The sequence below is a fragment of the Lepidochelys kempii genome, chromosome 2 (assembly GCF_965140265.1).
Source record: "Lepidochelys kempii isolate rLepKem1 chromosome 2, rLepKem1.hap2, whole genome shotgun sequence".
In the NCBI taxonomy this organism is placed as follows: domain Eukaryota; kingdom Metazoa; phylum Chordata; order Testudines; family Cheloniidae; genus Lepidochelys; species Lepidochelys kempii.
Genome location: NC_133257.1, coordinates 122,920,040 through 122,942,891, shown reverse-complemented (window position 1 = coordinate 122,942,891; position 22,852 = coordinate 122,920,040). Strand labels below are relative to the sequence as shown.

The window sequence follows — 22,852 nt, the reverse complement described above, 5'->3', positions numbered from 1 at the left end:
AGTGCTGATTTCTGGCTGCATATAATAGTACATTTCCCAGATACATTCAAGATAACTTCTGTTGTCTTTTGTAAAACTCCCTCATGGGGAAGAGGTGGACCAGATCCTGATCTCATTAACACCAGCATAAATGAGAACAGAAGAGCCTGGGAGTATGTTCACATGGCAGCTGTAGGGGGCTTCCCAGTGCAGGCAGACTCACACTAGCTGTCATAAATATAAAGGGAAGGGTGACCACCTTTCTGTATACACTGCTATAAAATCCCTCCTGGCCAGAGGCAAAGCCCTTTCACCTGTAAAGGGTTAAGAAGCAAAGGTAACCTCGCTGGCACCTGACCCAAAATAACCAATGAGGGGACAAGATACTTTCAAATCTGGAGGGCAGAGGGGTGGGGGGTGGGAAACTAAGGGTTCTGTCTGTCTGTGTGATGCTTTTGCCGGGAACAGATCAGAAATGCAAGCCTTACAACTCCTGTAAAGTTAGTAAGTAATCTAGCTAGAAAATGTGTTAGGTTTTCTTTTGTTTAATGGCTCAAGTGAGAGCACTAAAAATAGCGGTGTGGCTGTGCAGCAAGGGTGGCTCTGGCTGCTTGGACTGACCACCTAAATACATCCCCAGGGGTCGGGCAGATTTGCCAGCCATGCTCCATGGTCACACTGCCATTTACAGAGTGACAGGTTTCAGAGTAGCAGCCGTGTTAGTCTGTATTCGCAAAAAGAAAAGGAGGACTTGTGGTAACTCCTGCAGAGCTAGCATATGTCTGTCTCCCGTGCTGGGAAGTACACTCCCGGCTGCAGTGAAGATATATCCTGTGTTAACTCTTTTACAGCCGCCTTATGCTGGCACAGTTGCATACCGGGGTTGTAGCAAAAACAGAGTCCTTCACACTTAACAAAACAGAAAAATCCCAGTTCACTAATGGATGGATTGTGGTGTTGCCTGCCACAATCCCCATCTAAAGCTTGGTCTACACTTAAAAATGGATTGCCTTAGCTACTTAGCTCAGGGCTGTGAAAAATATCATGCCCTAAGCACGGAAGTTAGGTCGACCTAACCTCTGGTGTGGACATGGCTAGGTCACCAGAAAGATTTTCCTGGATCGGAGTCTAAACCAGAGAAGTTTCAGAGTAACAGCCGTGTTAGTCTCGATGAAGTGAGCTGTAGCTCACAAAAGCTTATGCTCAAATAAATTGGTTAGTCTCTAAGGTGCCACAAGTACTCCTTTTCTTTAAACCAGAGAAGTTAATCTGGATGATGAGCCTTTCCGTTTTATTGGCTCTGTTGTAGAAACAATCTACAGAATTAGTTTTAGAAGTGTTACATCTAGGAAAATATGAATTTCAAAGCAGCATTAGCATCTGGAAATCAAATCTTAGCTGCAAATTGGAAATATTATGCCTAGTTGAGAGAACAAACACATATATATTCCCACTGATCTGACAAATACGCTATCATATTTATCTTCCCATCTCAGCTGAGGGATTTACATACATTATAGAGATGCAGTAGTGTTGGAACCAAAGGTTGTAAGCATTTTCCTTTGTAAAGCCCTATTTCAGTATCTATATCAATTTGCCTCAGAAAATTGGTTTGGCCTGAAATTTGCCAGCTGTATTCTGAAGGGAAAATAGAACATTTTTGCCAGATTTAAAGGAAATGGATGTAACTGCTTTGAGTTGCAGATAATTAAAAAATTGCCCTGATTTGAAATTTTGACTTCTGTCTATAGCTGTTCAAAATGTTTTCATTACAACATTTTTCCAACAAAAAACATTTTTCTGCAAAAAATATATACTTATTTTGATAAAAAAAATTCCTTTTTTTATTTAAAAAATTTGAAACCAAAATTTATTTTATTTTTGGTAAAAAAAAACCCCTATTTTCAATTTTAAAAAATAAGATTTTTATTTGATTTTTTATAAAAAAAAATTGTTCTTTGAAAACCAAAGAAGTTGTTTGGGCTTGTTTGTTTTAACAGAAGCTGAAAATCTGTTCAAAAACTGCTTTTGAGAACTGACATTTTTTGTTTATCAATTTTTTTATTTGGTCGGTTTTGATTTGTTTTAGAAGCTGAAAAAAATGTGCTGGAAATGTAGGAAAAAATTCAAAATTTCCTAAGAAATGTAATTTGCATTTTTTGGCTAGCTCTGCTGTTGTCTGTGTTTCCCTAGCTCAAAAATAGCTTTTCACTAGTATTCAGACTTTTCCTGAAATGTGTGTTTGAAAAACACAAACTGTAATTAAGCAAACTTATTAATCATTTTTGTTGTGAATAGTTTGGGGCCAGTTCCTGCTGTCAATGAGATTTCGGGGCCCATTTGTGATCCCATGTATATAAATGGAGGAGTTTTGCTACTGACTTTAGTAGGAACAGGATTTGGCACTATGTGCATGAGACACCATTTTGCCCTTTGTTCACTGGTAGAGTACAAGGATCTTTGTATAACCAACATGTTAGGTTCTGATCTGTAAACACTGAAGTGCATGCTTCATTGTATTCATGAGCAGTCCCATGGATTTCAATGGGACGACTTGCCTGAGTGACATTAGGCATATAAATAGGGCCCAGATTCTGCACAGTCTTACACACATGCTTCGTGTTACACACTATGAGCAGTCTCATTTAAATCAGTGGGATCGCTCATGTGAATAAACATAGATGTTCTTCTCAGTGCGTAAAGCTAAGCCTGCAAGTAAGTCTGTGCGGCAAATGGGAGAGGCCTATGTCTGTAGAGCTCCGCAGGTGCGTCTGGCTCATTCTGAGGACGTGACTGACTTGCCATAGTTAAGGCTCTCAGTATAGAGCCAGAGCCTCACATGGTGTAAATCGGCTTAGCCTCACTGAAATCAACGGAGCTGTATCGGAGGCGGGGAGGAGGGATAGCTCAGTGGTTTGAGCATTTGTGAGTTCAATCCTTGAGGGGGCCATTTAGGGATCTGGGGCAAAAATTGGGGATTGGACCTGCTTTGAGCAGGGGGTTGGACTAAATGATCTCCTGAGGTCCCTTCCAACCCTGATATTCTATGAAGATCTGGCCCTTTAAGTTAAACCTGATCTCTTTCTAGCTCAGAGAGGGAGAACTCCGGATGGTTTGGGCTTCCTTTGGAACACAGACTGAAACTTTTGAACAAACAGACCCAAAACCATTCAAAATCACCCATTTTTGAAATACTTGCAAACTGTCTAATCTGTCCTTGCGTCCTTTTGTCAGGCCAATAAAACCATATTACGTCACCAAATTCAAAAGATAAGCTGATTTTACTGACTACTCCCAGGCAGTCTCCTTGTGGTTTTCTAACCCTTGTACAGAACAGTGCTCGATAAACACTGATTAGATAGCTAGACCGAAAGATTAGATTAGATTTTCACATTGACTCACGTGACAGGCAGTTTTCAAGAACAGGAGTTATAATATATAGTTTTTAATTGCCATCATTTGAACACTAGCCACAGCTATCTAATAACCAAAAATGGTACTAAAAATAAAAAGCCAATCGTCTATTACAGCCCCAGGCATCTGTGAACTCATTAATTGACTGATGAAATGATACCAAGGGAAGGTTTTGCACTCTTATCAACAGATCCTTTCAATGACCAAAGCAAAGATATTACAATGACATGTTATTTGTAGACAACTCATAAATGATAATATCTAGTGCCCATGCAGAGCTTTTCACCAGTAGCTCTCAAAGTGCTTTACAAAGGAGGTCAGTATTTGCTTTCTACAGCTTCAAAGCAGCGAGAGGAATATGGGCATAAGTTTCATTTATGGCTTGGCCAGTACTGTTTGTTTCTTTAATTTCATAATATGGTGATTCCTCCACCCTCTTATTTATTTATTTTTAAACCATCCCTTCATTTACCTTCTAAACAGGAAAAAAAAGATATAAATAAAGAAAACTTCAGAAATCCCCAAAGTAAAATTTAAAAAATAATCTTTTGTTTGTAAAACCATATAAGGTTGCTAAGTGACAGTAATGTACTTACCTGTTGCATTATTTACAAAACCCAAGCAGTTAAAATGCAATGAGTTATTAAGGAACATCACAAATCTCTACGGACTATGCAACAAACAAGCTCATAATTCAGATCAGATACAAACAAATGTATATTACATTACAGCAAAATAATCTTAACTCTGACCCCAAATAAATGTTATTCTTTCCTCAGTAATTTCAAAATACAGAGCACAAAGCCCTCCTGGGGGCAGGGGAAAGCAAACACACACATAAAAATTATGAGCCAGATCTGCAACTTGTATAAATCGATGTTTCTCTATTGAAGTCAGTGGAGTGCAACTGACTTACATCAGCTGAGGATCTGCCCCTCTAAAGCTATACATTAATGATACATATTAATCACCTTTAAATGCACATCATACATGCATACATCATTTTAATATAAATTGACACTGTGATAACTTTTCCTATTAAATTAAATTCACTACATTGTTCTCAAGAAAGAGTAATTGTAACTACCTTACCAGAAAATTCCACTGTCAATTTACAAATCTGCTAATAATTAAGACTGTTGTGTTGTGATTAAAAATGTATTTCTCTGTACTTGATACGAAGAATGTGTTTGTTCATCAAATGAGCAACATAAAATTTATGGACTTCCTTAATCACCCATTTAATTGCTTTTAAGCATTGGGATGCTGTAAATGGTGCCATAGGTAAGTATGCTGTCCTCATGTAGTTTAAAATCAAAACAATAGAGGTTGCTAAGCTTCTCTTTGCTTTGGCGTTAAATATTTTACTTCTACTGTCATAGCTCCGCCAATACCTCTTTAATGTGTACCAGGATTAAGGCATGACAGGATGTGTTTTACAGGTTAAATAATAACATGCCTTGCATGCATTATGGTTGTCTGAATGCCTGCAACCACTTGACACATTAATGGACCACTAAAACAAGCCCTGGACTGTCTTTAAGCTCTCCCAGCTATGACTATTAGATGTTTTAAGTTGTTAAGCAAAACACGCTACATTAATTCTCCTGATGGATTTGCTGCTAGCTTAAGGTGCTATATTGTCAGCCCTGGAGAGAATGCCCTCTCTTAACCCACACAAGAACAGGTACAGCCAGGCACCAGCTACATGAGCTTCCCTCCACCTCTTTCCCCAGCATGCCTCAACCTTAAACTTGCAGGGCACTAGTTCTACAGGTGAGAGGGTAGTTCACTCGCCTTCATTTTCAAGCCAGGCCATCCTTGTAGATGAGACAAGGTGGCTGAGGGAATATCTTTTATTGAACCAACTTCTGCTGTGGAGAGAGACAAGCTTCCGAGCTTGCACAGTGCTCTTCTTCAGGTCCTGAAGAGCTCTGTGCAAGTTCAGAAGCTTGTCTCTCTCACCAACAGCAGCTGGTCCAATAAAAGCTATTACCTGACCCACCTTCTTTCTCTCATATCCAGGGAACACCACAGCTACAACACTGTGTACAACATTGTTGTAGGTGGCAGACGCATCTGCTCCAGACTGTTGCACTCCCTACTGCTTCCCAGTTGGCGGAACCATTTTTGGCACTGAGGTTCTGTGAGAGAATGGTAAGGTCTAGATGATGAAGATGTGTGTGTGTGTGTGTGTGTGTGTGTGTGTGTGTACTTATAAAAGGGTACAAAAGGCCCCTATCCTTCTGCACAAGAGCTGGTAACCTTGCTGCCATGCTATGCTTGGTGCACAAGGACCAAGGCTGCCTAGTATTGTTAACTGTGCTAGAAAACCCAAGGCGGCAGGATGGTGCAGAGGAGTGGGACGTTGCTCCTTTCCCTCCCCCCACCACCCACAAACTCTCCTCCCAGCGCTTCTAGGATTTCTGCTGGTGTGCTGAACCTCCCTCCCTTTCCCACGCAGGCTGTGTCTGGAAACACTAGCACAGAGCTTAAAACCAGAGGCCAAAATACTTCCAAATTAGTTTATTCTAACAGAAGCTCAGCTCTGTGAGTGATACACCCAGCAGGGAAGTGCAGCTGGACCTAGTTGCTGAGAGATGCAATTCAGCCATCTGGCCACGGTGCTCAACTGGCTCAGAAAACTGTCTACCTGAATACATCCCCTGACAAGGTGGCCTCCTTCCACAGAGGTGTAATATCCCTGATTTAGCATGTCTAAAGGCTGGAGAGATTCAGGGGATTCCACCCTCAAAGCTGGGGAAGAGGATATTGATTAGGGGTATTTGGATATCTGTTGTAGAAAGGAGAAGCTCATCAAGGTATATATTGCTGGAAATTTCACTCATTTCTTTTGTAAGGGGCTTAAATCTGAGTGTGACCAAAAGGCTCCAGCTGTCAATCAAAACATGGACAGTCAGCTTCTGAAGATATAATGGTTAGTTTAAGCATATCATAGCCCACAACATGCGTAGAAAACCTGGATCAAATTTTTACTTCTTCATTTGCTCAGAACTGTGGGCCCACTTATTAGCAAGCGATAATTCTAGAATAGTAAAAACAAAAGCATGGCTCCAAACCCCATAAAATTAAAATGTCCCAAATGAATAATCTGTTAAAGAATGTCTAGGATAATATTATGTAAAGGCTGATGTCTGTTATTACCTCAGCATTTGCCCCATATCCTGTCCTTATGCTGATCATTGTAACAGCCTTCATGGCTTTGGGTTAGGAGCTGCCGCCATTCCTGTCAAAAAACATTTCATACTGAATTTGCCATGGGCATTTGACTGATGTGTCAGAAGTGCCCAAAGAAGTATGAAGAAGGTGACACTTTTGCCATTACAGAACAAAGTGCGGATAATGAATATTGCAAATCTGTAAAGGGGACAGCTGTGGAAATGTTTTCCCTTCTGACACTGAGTCTACATTGTTAAAAAACCAAACCAACCAATCAGTGCTTTTGCTGCCATGCTGTGCTTTTCATCTTAGTCTGGCCTAACATTCTTCCAACACCTTCTGTTGAATTTGCTTAGTCTGCAAGCATTAAATCTATAGTGCCCCTTAACCAAAACCTAGCAAATGTCAGCTATTGGTCCAGCAATGTGTATGAGATCACTGGGGCAAACTGGATTTTATTCCCTGCATTCCACCCACCACGCCCCGTGCCATCCCTTGTTCCTCCTCAGAGAAATCCCCCTTTGCCTAATGTGTCAGCAAAACTGTATTTCAGTGTCAATGCCCCAAAAGAAATTATCACTCAATTAGGAAAGTGACATTTTGTTCCTTACCTGTAAATAGGAATTCTGGGAGAAACACCCTCATCCAATGCTGCCTGTCCTTGCAGGCAGACAAGGTGATTTCAAAGATGAGCTGAGTGCAGCATTCTGGAGCATCTTGTAAAAAATCCAATTTACAGGTAAGAGAAAAACATTTCTTTTCCTGTTGAAGCTCCCCTAGTGCAGAAATGAAGTACTCGGTCTAATTCCAGAGGGGAACCTACCTAGTTCATGTGATGAACAGTTGATAAACTTAGTTGTGCCTGTCTTAAACTACAACACTCAGAAGCCCATCACTTGAGAGCCATATCTGAGGAGGTAGTATGGGTATGGACTGGATGTCAGATGGTCTGGCAGATTTCCAGTGCTGAGACACTAACTTGGGACTCTGGCTGCCAAGGACTGAGGTGAGGGGGAGAGAATAACAGACAAGAGTGCCCTGACAATGATGGCTGGGGAGACAGACTGTAATTTTTCCAATTCTATTTTGTTTGTTTGTTTTCCTAAAAGGAAAATTACCCCCTTTTTGATCCAAGCAATTAGTCAAAATTCAGGGTCTAGTGGACTGGTTCGATTTGGAATAAGAAATTGATGTTGGAGGCAGGCATTTCTGAAGTGGAATCCTATTTATTTAGAAAGAATGTACAAAATCCTGTTTCCCTGAGCATAGCAGGAATCAAACAACCAGAGGCAGTTTCTTTGCTCATGGTTCTTGGCCCTTTTCCAAACAGCACTTAGCCCAAAAGCACTCTCTAGGATTTTCTCAGGGCCACTTTCCCAGTGCTGTGTTCTGACTTTCTGCTCCTTCTCTCTGTGTCCTTTTGTGATGTTTATTAAGGCTTTTCACACCTACACAGCTCCAGGAATCAATGCCCCAGTCCCTGCATTTGCTGTGTCAATCCCCAGGGAAACCCTCTGGGCTACATGGTTCAGCTTCTACTCCAGTCTTGCCATATAACTATGCTTTGGGTGATGCCTCCTATTCTTTCAGCTATCTGGTGCCATAAAGGAACTTAATGGTTTCTTACAACTGTCTTAAATGAAAGGCAGCAGTTACACCCACCAGCATCAATGAGGTTTCACCCAATCTGTAACAATAACAAGTCATCCAGGCAATGAGGTGACAATGCTTTGAATGGTTTCAGAGTAGCAGCCCTGTTAGTCTGTATTTGCAAAAAGAAAAGGAGTATTTGTGGCTTTGTTAGTCTCTAAGGTGCCACAAGTACTCCTTTTCTTAATGCTTTGAATGTTACAATATCTTCACACCAGCTTAAGGTCTTTGCCAGATGTTGGATGAATTTTCAGAGTCACCTGAAACCCAATGGACTTGTGTGATGTTCTTAATTCCAAGCAGGCTACATTTTAAAATCAAGCACCCCTACTTCTAAAGGATAAGGATATAAAAAGTAAAGGAGTACTTGTGGCACCTTAGAGACTAACCAATTTATTTGAGCTACAGCTCACTTCATCATTTGAGCTTATGCTCAAATAAATTGGTTAGTCTCTAAGGTGCCACAAGTACTCCTTTTCTTTTTGCGGATACAGACTAACACGGCTGTTACTCTGAAACCTGTCGATATGAAAAGTGCTTTGACTTGGTCTCAGTAAGACGAGGGGAAGCAACCATGTATGGGCTTGCTGAGCCAAAGTGTTGGTTTTTTTAAAAGATGCCATATGGCAATAAAAGGTGATAAAATCCATAGACCACATGTATAGAATTTGAAGGGCGTAGAAATGCCTTTGAGGAACATACAAGGGGCAGGAAGGATTAAATTGACTTTGTAATTGGAGTGGGTCAGACAATGTCTATCAAAAACCAAATTTTGCTAATATTTTCTCCCCTTTTTCTTAGCAGCAATGCTTATAATGGACACTTTGCTTTAGTTCCCCAATCCTGTAAATGCTTGCCTACAGACATCAATCCATGATCAAAGTATTATCCTAAAGAACCAAAAGCTGTTGGGATTTTTGCTTGTTTGTTTTTCCTGGGAAATATCAAGAATGTCAATTTCATCTTCACTTTTGTTTTGTTTGTGCTGGAGGACTCTGTGGAGGATTCAGAAAGGCATGGTGGCAGCTTTTGCACTCCATCATTGAATGGCTAGTGGCATTGGATTCTCTCCCAAAATTTTTATTCAAATAGTTACCAAAAATTTTTATTCAAACTGTTACCAAAATTAAATAAAGAGCAAAGAATGTTAAATTAGGAGATTTCAGAAATTTAGTTAGTTTATCAAAGAGAAGGCTAAGAGGTGTCTTGATCACAGTCTATAAATGGGAAAAGATTTCTGACAGTGGGCTCTTTAATCTTTCAGACAAGGCATAAGATTGACTGGCTGGAAGTTGAAGCTAGTAAACCTCAAACTGAAAATAAAGTGCACATTTTTAAGAGTGAATGTAATTAACCATTGAAACAACTTACCAAGGGACATGGTGGACTCTCTATCACTTGTTTCAGAGTAGCAGCCGTGTTAGTCTGTATTCGCAAAAAGAAAAGGAGTACTTGTGGCACCTTAGAGACTAACCAATTTATCTGAGCATAAGCTTTTGTGAGCTACAGCTCACTTCATCGGATGCATAAAGTGGAAAACTTCTATCACTTGAAGTCTTTAAATCAAGATTGAATATCTTTCTAAAAGGTATGCTTTAGCCCAAATAGAAGTTATGGGCTGGATGCAAGAATTACTGGGAAAAATTGTGTGTTAAACAGGAGGTCATATATATATGATCAGACTAGGCTATTCTGGACTTAAAATCAGTGAATAAACAATCTTTCTGAAAGAGTCACTTCCCCATATAATTAATGGGATTCCACTTGGTATTTATTGTCGTACATTTACTAATTCACCAGTTGCCTGTACAGTAAATGATGGACAAGGCCACAATTTCAAATACAAGAAACAAGTGGGGGAAAGCACAAAACTCCTTCCCCATCTAGGCCTTCTGTGTACATCAGAAAGCAGCAAAGATAGGCACAATCTTATTGCTACCCCCAGCCCTTTACAGATCACCTTTAAATAGAGTGAGAATACAGCCTCTCCATCAGACAGTATCTCCTGCTTCTGTAATCTTCAGTTTGGCTTACTTCCATAACATGAGTTTGGATCTTTAAGGTTTTTGTTCTTATATGCTGCTAGTGCCACTTTGTTGCATTGTTCCTTATTGAGGGGTTGGGCATTTTTCTACTGAAAAAAAAAATCAATAAATATTTAATTCAACAATACAGCAGGTGTTGAGTAAAATTTATGGCTAATAAAGGTAAAAGGCCTTACTGTGCTTGTAGGCTTTCTAAATAAGAGTCAGTGGGGGAAAAAAGGTCCCTTTTGGGCAAACACAACAAAGGAAACTGGGGACCTTATACTTCAAACACAGTATTAAAATACAGAAACCTTGGTTAATCCACTATTAAGATTGAGCATTTAAATGCACAAAAGTCAGAGGAAGGAAGGTTCCAATGGCAACAGTAACTGGGAATTACTGCATATAGTATTGATTATGCAAGTATATTTATGCAATGATATATATTTGTATTGGTTTCAGAGTAACAGCCGTGTTAGTCTGTATTCGCAAAAAGAAAAGGAGGACTTGTGGCACCTTAGAGACTAACCAATTTATTTGAGCATAAGCTTTCGTGAGCTACAGCTCACTTCATCAGGTGCATGCAGTGGAAAATACAGTGGGGAGATTTATATACACAGAGAACATGAAACAATGGGTGTTACCATACACACTGTAAGGAGAGTGATCACTTAAGGTGAGCTACTACCAGCAGGAGAGCGGGGGAGGGGTGGAACCTTTTGTAGTCATAATCAAGGTGGGCCACCTTAATTACCTTAAGTGATCACTCTCTGGTTACAGTGTGTATGGTAACACCTATTGTTTCATGTTCTCTGTTTATATAAATCTCCCCACTGTATTTTCCACTGGATGCATCCGATGAAGTGAGCTGTAGCTCACGAAAGCTCATGCTCAAATAAATTTGTTAGTCTCTAAGGTGCCACAAGTACTCCTTTTCGCGATATATTTGTATTGTGACCAAGTTACTGAAGACGGATGTTTCTTTGAATGGAAGGTGATTTATGTACATTTAAAGGATGAATAATGTAATTTACTTCATCAGCAAATGCTGAAACTTGAGAAAAACATAGCATTTATGAAAATCATAAGGCCAGATATGTGTGGTCTTTTCCATGGTCAGGTGATAACTAGGTGCTATCCCAGGCCCTACATTTACAATAAAACTGTCTGACCTAACCCTACTGTGATGTACAAACCTCACAGTGGGCAACAAGAGGTTAAGGGATTATTTTGGGCTCAGCCAGCCCCACCCTGCCACACCTGCAGCAAATGCTCCATCTGCTGGAGGAATTAAAAGGCAGGGAATTAGCTCATTTGGATAGCAGAGTTGAAGGTGAGTAGACCTACAGCCCACAACTTCAGCAGAGGGAAGGCTAACTCTGATACAGCTTCCCAAAGGGACCTTCCCTGAGGGAAGGGATGGTCCACCCTAGAGACTACCAGAGAGGGAAGTATCCAGTGGATCTGAAACATTGGTAACCTGCTCTTACCTATTATGGTTTGGGTTCCCCACCAGGGGAAAGCCTTGGACTAAGCTGGGGGGTGGGTGGGTGGATGGATGAGAGGAAGAAGCCAAAGGAAAACAGCCTTAAGCACTCTTGATGGCCAGACTACTGGTAGCCTAAAGGGCCCTAGGCTGAAGCCTGGTGGAGTGGGAGTGGCTGGGCTTGGCAGTCAGGAGCTCCAGCTGTGACCCCATTGGCAGTCAGGAGCTGCAGCTGTGACCACTAGGCCATGCACCCCAAGTGAGGACCATTAAACCTACCTACCTGTCAGTAATCTCCTGGGGAAATATTCTCCAGATTTTCTATTGACCCTTCAGCATCCCAGATCCATGCCCCAGCCATCTGGTCCCTATTCCATTTGTAACTAGGGCTGTCAAGTGATTAAAAAAATTAATCGTGCTGTTAATCACAAAATACCATTTATTTAAACATTTTTGGATGTTTTCTACATTTTCAAATATATTGATTTCAATTACAACACAATACAAAGTGTACAGTGATCACTTTATATTTATTACAAATATTTGCACTGTAAAAAAACAAAAGTAGTATTTTTCAATTCATCTAATACAAGTACTGTAGTGCAATCTCTTTATGATGAAAGTTCTACTAACAAATGTAGAATTATGTACAGAAAAAACCCTGCATTCAAAATAAAACAATGTAAAACTTCAGAGCCTACAAGTCCAATCAGTCCTACTTCTTGTTCAACCAATTGCTCAGACAAACAAGTTTGTTTACATTTGCAGAAGATAATGCTGCCTGCTTCTTGTTTAGAATGTCACCTGAAAGTGAGAATAGGCATTTGCATGGCACTGTTGTAGCTGGCATTGCAAGATATTTACATGCCAGATGCGCTAAAGATTCATATATCCCTTGATGCATTAACCACCATTCCGGAGGACATGTGTCCATGCTGATGACGGGTTCTGCTTGATAACAATCCAAAGCAGTGCAGACCAACACATGTTCATCTTCATCATCTGAGTCTGATGCCACCAGCAGAAGGTTGGTTGTTTTTTGGTGGCTTGGGTTCTGTAGTTTCCGCATCAGAGTGTTGCTCTTTTAAGACGTCTGAAAGCATGCTCCACACCTCATCCCTCTCCTATTTTGGAAGGCACTTCAGATTCTTAAATCTTGGGTCAAGTGCTATAGCTATCTTTAGAAATTTCACATCTTCTTTGCATTTTGTCAAATTTGCAGTGAAAGTATTCTTAAAACGAACAACATGTGTTGGGTCATCATCCGAGACTGCCATAATATGAAATATATGGCAGAATGCAAGTAAAACAGAGCTGAAGAAATACAGCTCTCCCCCAAGGAGTTCAGTCACAAATCTAATTAAAGCATTTTTTTTTTAACAAGAGTCATCAGCATAGAAGCATGTCCTCTGGAACAATAACTGAAGCACAAAGCGGAATATGAATCTTTAGCACATCTGGCACGTAAATATCTTGTGACGCCAGCCACAAAAGTGCCATGCGGAACGCTTGTTCTCACTTTCAGGTGACATTGTAATTTAGAAATGGGCAGCATTATCTCCCGTAAATGTAAACAAACTTGTTTCTCTTAGCCATTGCCTGAACAAGAAGTAGGACTGAGTGGATTTGTAGGTGCTAAAGTTTGACATTGTTTTGTTTTTGAGTGCAGTTATGTAACAAAAAAAAATCTACATTTTTAAGTTGTACTTTCATGATTAAGAGATTGCACAACAATACTTGTAAGAGGTGAATTGGAAAAATAGTATTTCTTTATCATTTTTACAGTGCAAATATTTGTATTAAAAATATGAAGTGAGCACTGTACACTTTGTATTCTGTGTTGTAAGTGAAATAAATATATTTGCAAATGTAGAAAAACATCCAAAAATATTTAATTTCAATTGGTATTCTATTGTTTAAGTGCAATTCATCGCGATTACTTTTTTTAGTTAATCGCGTGAGTTAACTGCAATTAATCGACAGCCCTATTTGTAACCATTCATAGTTTTAAAGCATTTTCTCTTTAATGTTTCCAAATGAATGGGCATGGGATTGAGAGGATATGGAAAGATGTGGCATACAACAGCAGAGCCAGGCAAGACTGGAGAGCTGGGAAATCATAGAGGTAAGTTGGGAAATGGGCTGTGGACTCTGTGGGGAGCCCAGTTTCCCAGCCCCTATCCATTCATTTCCCATTTTATCCAAACGACCCTAGTTTTTCAAGGTTCAGGGGAGAGGTTTTGGCCCCCCTCTATAATCGTGTAGTTAAGTGCTAGCACTATTTTAACCAAACCAAAGTCCCAAAGATCAGGAAGTCCAGCAAAAAGGTCCTGATTTGGGTCTCTCTCTCTTAAAATTGTAAACAAAACATGGGATCATTTCAGCGGAATAGTTCCAAACCCTGTCCAGTTAGTTCACACATTGTGAAATTCACTCTTAGGCCTGCGGCCAGCACAAGGACAGAACACTCTTTTAGAAAATGAAGGCTGAAGTTTTCCCCTCCAAATCTCTGGGACCAAGGTACCAAAATAGTGGGCCCACTTTGATTCTGCTGAAGTCAATGACAGAACTTCACTGAGGGCAGGTCTACACTACTGCTTATGCTGGTCTAACTTACATCGCTGAGCGGTATGTTACAGCGACTTAAGTGCTGTCCAGACCAGCGCTATGGTGGTGGGAGATGCTCTCCTGCAGACATTGCTTCTGCCTCTCACGGAGGTGGCGTAATTATGAGGATGGAAGAGCTCTCCCCAGTCTGCATAGAGTGTTCACTAGATGTGCTACAATGACACAGCTACACCAATGTACTGCTTCTAGTGTAGATTAGCCCTAAGAGCAGGATGACTCCACTATGGCACAAAGATTGATAAAGAGGGTCAGCTGCCATGTATCCTACTAGGCTTTTAAGAAATCTCATTGAGCATCATTTTAGTGTTTCTTCCCCCACAAGATCTTGCTCATCACTGTGTGAGTAATTTTAGTGATAAATGTGAAATTTTGAAAGCCTGAGATTCTGGAATGTGGGCTATGGAGAGGTTGGTTGCATCTACTAATAGAGGGGACTAGTCTTCCCATAGTGTGAAATACAAATGTTGTTTGAGAAATCAGAACTGTAACATAAATAGGGCTTGTTCCACATTCTAATGGTGAAAATGTGACTTCTACCTCAGAAAACACAGGTATAGGTGACAGATGCCAGATCAATAGCCATTAGGACTGAAGCTGCCTCTCACACAACCTTTTCAAGTTGCTTTCTTGAGGCCTGAACTATAGCCCAGTGAAGGCAATAGAAAGATTTCCACTGATTTCAGTGGGCTGTGGCTCATGGTCTTTGTATGCCAGGAGCACGAGGCCAGAGGTTGTATATATCCCTTACACAAGTCTAGCCATGCAGATTATAGTTATTCCTTTTGACCTGAGTGGTTAGCCAATATTTAGGGTTTTGTGGGTTGTTGCTGCTCGGAGAAGAAATTAATGATGGACTCAGATAGTTCCTTGACATAATCCTGTTTGTTTACGAGGAATATAAAAGGCATGTTGCCCTGAACACAGTAAGAATCATGAGGAGACAGTTTCTTTGCTCATGGGGCCAAGCTCCTTGCCAGCCCTCTGCCCAAAAAGCTCTCTCTCGGCTCTCTGAGATACATTCCCAGTGCTGTTCTGGCTGTCTCTTTGGCTGCTTCTGCATACACACGCACGCGCACACACCCCTCCACCAAACAATACCCAGCCTTCTGCACTGGCATTCAGTCCCCAGAGAAACTCCTCTGCTCATATAGCTCACTTTATGACTAGCCTGCCCTGTGGCCCCTATTGTTTCAGCAGCCTTACTCCAAAAAGGAGTGAAAAGTAATGCACACCGAAAAACAAACCCAACTATACATACAAAATGATGAGGTCTAACTTGCTTGTTACCCCTCAAGAAAGAGATAGTCAAGTCATGGGTACTTCTTTGAAAACATCTGCTCAAGGCATTGTTGCAGTCCACCGAAAAAAAAAAGCTAACAATGTTAAAAAAGGGATAGATAGTAAGAAAAAAAATATAATGCCACTATATAAATCCATGGTCTGTCTACACCTTGAATACTGGGTGCAGTTCTGGTCACCCCCTCTCAAAAAGACTTAGAATTGGAAAAAGTACAGAGAAGGGCAACAGAAATGATGAGACTTATGGAACAGCCTCCATACGAGAAGAAATGTAAAAAGACAGGGGCTGTTCAGCTTAGAAAAGAGATGACTAAGGGGTGGAGGAGGGCGGGATATGACAGAGGTCTATAAAATCATGAAGGGGGTGGAGAATCAGGGATCACCCAATAAAATCACTAGGCCACAATTTTAAAACAAACAGAAGGAAGTACTTCTTCACACAACACCCAGCCTGTGGAACTCATTGCCAGGAGATGTTGTGAAGGCCAAAAGTATAACCAGGTTCAAAAAAAGAATTAGGTAAGTTCATGGAGGATAGGTCTATCAATGGCTCTTGACAAGTTCAGGGATGCAACCCCATGTTCTGGCTGTCTCTAAATCTCTGACTGCCTGAAGCAGGGACTGGATGAGAGGGGATGGATCACTTGATAATTGCCCTGTTCTGTTCCTTCCCTCTGAAGCATCTGGCACTGACCACGGTCAAAGACAGAATACAGGGCTAGATGGGTCATTGTCTGACCCAGTATGATCAGTCTTATGAGCTTAACTGCTTCTTACATTTATCCTGAATGAAGAGTGCTATCATGCCCGCCAGTTTCAATGCGGTTTCACCTGATCTCCATCATAACCATAAGGGTTTGTACTAAAATGCCTTTTAACAGAGAACTCAGCAGTGTTAAGGCAAAACTTCCCAAATGCATGGAATATACTGACCGGTTGATATAGAAGTGTATGAAGTCACTGTAAAGGTTTTGCAAGTTTATGAAGATGGGGTATGTATTGTGTGTCTGTTGATGTTGGAGATGGAAGACTTACACTGCAGTGCTCTGTAAAACTCTGTATCAACAGTGTTATAGGCAATATGGAGGTAGAAAGGAATGCACAAACCTTTCCCCTTAACTTCTGATTTCAATGCTTTAAAGTTTTTTGGTGGATGGGATGTGTCCTGCCACAACCTTAACTGTCACTAAATGTAGTTTTTGTTTGGTAATTTCATCTGAAATGTTGCCATATGTACTCTAAAGCCAGAGAAGAACACTTCTGCCAGTCTGAAGGAAAAATTCTCACTATTTTTGAGCTTCAGGAAATGAAAAATGAACTAGATTTGAAATGTTGACTTTTGTCTAATGTTTCTCTCCCTCCCCCCCCCCCCCCACTCCTCAGCTCAAAAACAGTTTCTTCCACTCCTCAAACCTTCCTTGGTAACACGTGCACAAGCTATAATTGACAAAAATGCCTTGTAATTAATCAAAGCTATTAACAATATTCTTGACAAATCGTTTAGAGCCTGGTGAGGCCCACTGATGGAGAGAAGGTTCAAGCTACTGCAAATGAAATGACTGGATTTGCAAAGCTCTCAGCAGCCCAGCCAATTGTCCAATGAACCTCTACAGTGGAAACAGTGTTTGGCCAACACTGAATTGCATTCTGAACTTTTGTGGTTCCAGGATATAAACATTTATACTAGAAATGGGAAAACTGGTTCAAACTTTAACTGCCTGCTTAGCACTTCAAACCATAGGTTCCATCTTTATGAGTTGCCGGTTGGGGGTGCTTGACCTCCCCACTCCGCCATAGGCCCGGCCCCATTCCTCACCCTCCCCCAAGCACGCTCTACCCTCGCTCCTTCCCCAACCCCCCCCCCCCCCAGCGCCTTCTGCACACTGCTAAACAGCTGATCCAGGGCAAGAGGCTCTGGGGGGGAGGGGAGGGGATCTAATTGGCAGGGCCACCAGCAGGCACGAGGTGCTGGGGGGAGGAGAAGGTGCTGAGCCGCAGGACTGCCAATGGAACACTCACGGAGTTGGCACCTATGCCTCAAATATCTTAGCAGAGCAGCCCTTTATAAACAATATTACCGGCTGAAATCGGAGAAATGCTGTGCATCTGCCACACACATTTCAATCAATAGGAGCGGCAGCTGCTGAGTGCCTTACAAGATCTGACCTGTTATTACTCCTACAGATCACTGCCATCTAGAGCTGGCCAGAGGGAAATTCCTTTTCATTGCAACTTTGGAGGTTTCATCATTTGTTTATATTCCACACTGGGACACTGGTTTGGAAGGTGGGAAGCCCACATTCAAGACCCTGCTCTGCCGGGACAGGAACAGACTCTCAAACTTTGTCAAAACAAATGCACCTCTGAAAAGCGTTTTGGCTTCGACAATACACCAAAAATGTTCTGACCAGCTCTCCTGACGTCTGAAACACGATTTAAAATGAGAGTCAAGGCGAGTGAGATGGCATCATTTCTTGGATAACTTCTGTCAGTTAGAGAAACAAGCTTTTCAGCTACACAGGGATAAAGAGGAGCTCTGTGTCGCTTGAAAGCTTCTCTCTCTCACCAACAAAATTGGGTCCAATAAAAGATATTACCCCCAACCACCCTGTCTCTCTGATATCCTAGGACCGACACGCAGTGAAAACATAATTTAAAATATACATTTCCAACTTTTGCAAGACATTTTAATTCTGGCACACACTTAACTTCCAGTGCACAAGCAGTCCTTTTAAAATTTACCACAGGCTTAATCCTGTCCCAGTGGAAGTCAATGGGACCGTCACCATTGACTTCAATGTTGCTTATAGTTAAGCACATGCTTAAGTGCTTTGCTGGATTGTTGCTGAAACACTTAGTCTTTTATAGCAGTCATTAATCATCCTGCTTATGTTCCAGTAGTTATGCTTCTGTGTGCAAAAATATAAATTGCTTTTCTAAAGCTGCATGTACCAAGCACAAATAATGCATTCCCAGCATTTTACATGATTTCTGCAAACATCGTCTTGTAGAGTTTCATATATCAAAATGCAGTTAAAAGTGGCAATAAGCTTGCTTCTTTGTTAATGAGATGGAATCCTCTGAATAACCTTATTTTTAATAGTGAGGAACATACACAAACCTTCAAAATAAGTGCCAGATAATAATTCCATCTCTCTCTACTCTGACTAGGAGAATACATTTTCCTATTAGCAGGCATGTGAGTCTATATTCCATTTTACACACACACACAGCTACTTGGAGAATAAAAAATGGATAAGCTGTCCAACACGTGATAAGCATTTCTGAATAACTATGACACAGATCAATTTATTCTAATGCAGAGAATGAGGGAATTTGCACTTTCTTGTGAAATAATTTTCACAAACCAGTTTCCCCAAAATTTGCAAGTAAAAGCCATCAGTGAGGGAAGATTGCTATCTCTTGTCTCTCATTGAATAAGATTCTTTTATAAAACTTTAGTTTATGTCATGTGAACACAAAATACTTTGAGGCATATTATCCCCTTGCTGTGTCCCTTCTAGTAGTAAGTCATGTTAAAACTAATTCTTGTTGCTTGACAAACCTGTACACCACTTAGAAAAACATGCATTTAAGGTCCAAAAAATAGTCTCACAGCCTAATGGGTTCTAAGACCCCACATAAGAATGTAGCTCTTCTGTTGAGTATCCATCGATTCAGATGCTAAAACCTTGCATTAAGATTCAGAGTAATTACTGCTGAGTCATGCTGGCAGGTGGGACCAATAAACTCAAAAACCAGGACAGAAGGAGCTGGGGGATCCAGGCACACAGTAGATCCTGGAGGAACAGTAAAGCTCAGGCTGAGTTGAATATGTTTACTGGTTTTGAGTAATCAATTAAAGCAAACCCTTTGAAACAGGTGAGCTTTGGACAATGACGCATGATCTGTGTGCTCTGCTTAAGTCAGGATAGAAACTGGAGATAGAGCTAGTTTCAGTGAAACCTGGTTTATTTTTAGTTCATAATTTAGTTACTGAATTAAAAAAAAGAAACATACATTTCATTCATCTCCCTCCTTCCCTGACCCCTTGTCATTTTCTAAACTGTGACTCGGAAAAAGCCTTAATAGCTAAAATACCATGTCAGTTACACCATTGACCCGTGGGAGGATTTGGAGGTTTTTTATGACTACAGTACACTAATGCAAATTGGGAAGACAGGAGAAAGATACTGCCTTTGTAAAGCACGTTGCTATAAAATATATATATGGTAGCTAAAGTAAGTATAATTTACCTTCACAATAGATCAACTAAATCCAACAAGCTTTCTATTCAAAATCAGGGGTGGCAAAGGTGGCGAGGAAGATGCATACAACAAACATGTAAGTAGCTACATCTAACTCTGAGTAGTAACATTTGTTATAGTCAGATCAAGCCTCTCATCTTAACTTGCAAATTGACAGAAAAGTATAATGGCAATATTTTAAAAGCAAATCCTGCCCATGGGCTAAATGGAACTCACACCAGAAACGTCGGCATCAGCTGAAGTTATTCTGCAATCATTTTCTTACGCTATCTCATGTGTCAAAAAGGCAGAATAACCAGGCCAAGCACAAAAGGCCATATCTATGGAGATAGACAAAGGTTACTCCATGGGAAGCCCAGCTGAGCACTGCACTCAGAATACTTTGTCCTTTAAAATTTGTACACGAGTGATAAGCTAAGTTTAATTAGAGGAAGTTTGGCCTTGGTCAGTAATTTCACAGCCATAAAATGTCAGCAGTTCTGTTTCATAATATTTGCTGCTGAACACATTCTTTGGATTGTCCCAGGAATACTGAGCCTTTGATTCGGATTTGGAGAGGCACTGCTGAGGAGAAGCAAGTGAAGCAAGTTCAGTGAAGAGGCAATCCCCGTAACATACAAACTCTTCGCTTTGTTTCTCTCTCCCAGTAGCTATAGCAGACACGATAGAGCGAGTCTGATCTCATAGACAACTTTAAATCTTATGTGCCTGATTCTCCACTGTCTTGTACCTGGCGTAGTTATTTTTCTGTGCAAAGTGAGTGTAAAAAAGACCACTTTTGTTTGATAGTATTTTATACCTGGTATGCATTGGTGTAAATGACTATGAGAGACACAGAGAGCTGGGCCTATTGACTTTGGTGGAGAACAGAATCAGGATCCATGCTGTATTCAATACATTTTAGCATTTAGTTCTGGTTCCAACAGTTTGGGTATTTTGATGCTCTCAGGGAATTTATTGGATAAAATCCAGCCATTGACAGGTCTGGAAGCAGTAACAACACAAGTGAATGCTAAATGCCAAACCTGTATTTCAGCTTTACCTTATGTGCTTTGTGAAAGAAATAAATTGCCATCCACTTTATCTAGAAATTAAACCAACAACAAAAGGTGTGGTTTTATTTATATCCATTTGACATTATCCACCTTTAAAAGGTTAGAAAAAGTAATGGCTGCCAAATGCAAGTCAGGTATGGGCAAGCTAATTTAAAAGGTTATGGGTACAAGATAGTGACCTGCTGTACGCTTTTAAGCTGCAAATTCAGTCATACTCAGCACTGATCCACTCTGAAATATAACAAAATACAATGAATGGTAGCTCCAACTGTGTGTCCAGCTACATGGGAATTGAGTACATGTCCTGAGGAATACTGGAAATGCATGCTAGTGGGGGCAAGAAAACTTGACCTGATCCTCTAAACCCTTACTAGCATTTTATGGGAGATGCTGTGGGAATATGCGCTGTGTAAAGTCAACGAGACGGTTTGCTACATGCACGCAAAGGGACTTTACTCCATTCCACATGCAATCAGTGCCAGCTGATGCAGGCCCCAGTGCACACTTGGCACATTCTGGAATGCAAACTGAACCCCTTAAAAACCAAGTAGAATTGTGGAGAAAAAGAGGCATGCCCTTGCCCATGCCTACTCCAAATACTAAATCCACGTGAGATGGGTTATCCCACTTCTTTGGGCCATGGGAATCTCCTGGGCAGCCATCAAAGGAGAGTCAAAGGACAAAAAGAATGGCTACTTACTTTACTGTTATGGATTCTTTGAGGTGTGCCCATGTGGATACCACCCTTAGGGCACATGCATACCATATAGGAATGTTCTAACCAGCAGTGTCTCTTGGGGCTGCACCTGTTCCCTGCATGCCCTCATCCCCCCTGCCAAGGACAACAGGTGCAGCAACCTCAGCCGTCACTCAGTGTCTTCGTGAAACATAATCCCAAATAAAAGGACGCTGTAGCAGTGGTGAAGGAAGGTGGGTCATGTGATCCACATGGACAGAACATCTTGAGGAACCAGTGTTGCTGCCAGTTAGAGAGATTTCCTCCTTCCTGAATCTTAAACATAGTTCTTACCTCTCTGATGAAACTTCATTTTGAACCAACATCATCATGCTTTTCTACTACCTATGGCAATTACCTCAGCACAGAGGGTGAGTGAGATTCAGTCTTCAATAGCTGACCCTCCATTCACTGTTTTTCATTAGGACAGAATGACTTTAAGACCTCACCCATAATGTATACAGAAAGTAGTTTCAGACCTTGACCTCAGCCAATATATACTGTTACCAGTGTTTTCCCCTAAGCCTAATTCATCTCTCTGGGAAACAAAACCCCATGCCCTGGTTGTTAGGACAGTGCTATCTTATTACCTGCATAGGATGAAACCATTTAGTAAATCACGCAGGTTATTTATTTGTAGCCTTTGAAGAGAAATCCAGAGGTCACAAATGGATCTCAGATTGTATCAGGGTCTCTTCTGACTTAATCGAATTGACTCCCCACTTCTCAGATTAAACCTCCTTCAGCTAGAGCTCAGGAAACTTCCAGGACATCCCTTAGCAGGGTCTCTATAGCTGAAATTTGTAGGGCAGCTACTTGGAGAGGAGTTCAGACTTTTATCCATCAGTATTTGTCTTGCATCAGCTGCTAGATCTGATGCTGAGCTGTCTTATATTCATTATTTCAGCAGGACCCCTAGCTCCTGCCTCCTTAGCCAGTCACCAAGAGTGGGATCCACATGGACAGATACTCAAAGAGTGACCCCATTTTTCTTGTCAGGTCAGTAGAGCTTCAGACTCAGGCAGCAAGAGTTAAAACATCCTGGTTACTGGTGGAGCTGGGGCTGGTTAACCTACCAGCCCCAGTTGCTATGCATTAGACGAGAAAGACGAAAGGCTGACCCAGAGTGG

General features: G+C 41.0%; 1 protein-coding gene and 1 long non-coding RNA gene across 3 annotated transcripts in view; one reads left to right on the top strand and one right to left on the bottom strand.

Annotated features, from left to right (window-relative positions):
* The first annotated feature begins 414 nt into the window (after positions 1 to 414).
* LOC140907080 (uncharacterized) lies at positions 415 to 18,356 on the top strand. Its single transcript, XR_012157362.1, has 3 exons — positions 415 to 483; positions 7,195 to 7,312; positions 17,848 to 18,356. It is a non-coding gene; the product is annotated as an uncharacterized lncRNA (long non-coding RNA).
* Positions 10,137 to 22,852, bottom strand: part of PIGN (phosphatidylinositol glycan anchor biosynthesis class N) — a 169,830-nt gene continuing 157,114 nt past the window's right edge. Inside the window, exon 30 of one of the 2 annotated variants that reach the window (XM_073332239.1) lies at positions 10,137 to 10,357. In XM_073332239.1, the coding sequence (XP_073188340.1) occupies positions 10,306 to 10,357 (52 nt within the window). In that variant the 3' untranslated portion in view covers positions 10,137 to 10,305. The remainder of the gene's footprint in view (positions 10,358 to 22,852) is intronic. The other variant, XM_073332240.1, reaches the window with a different exon arrangement.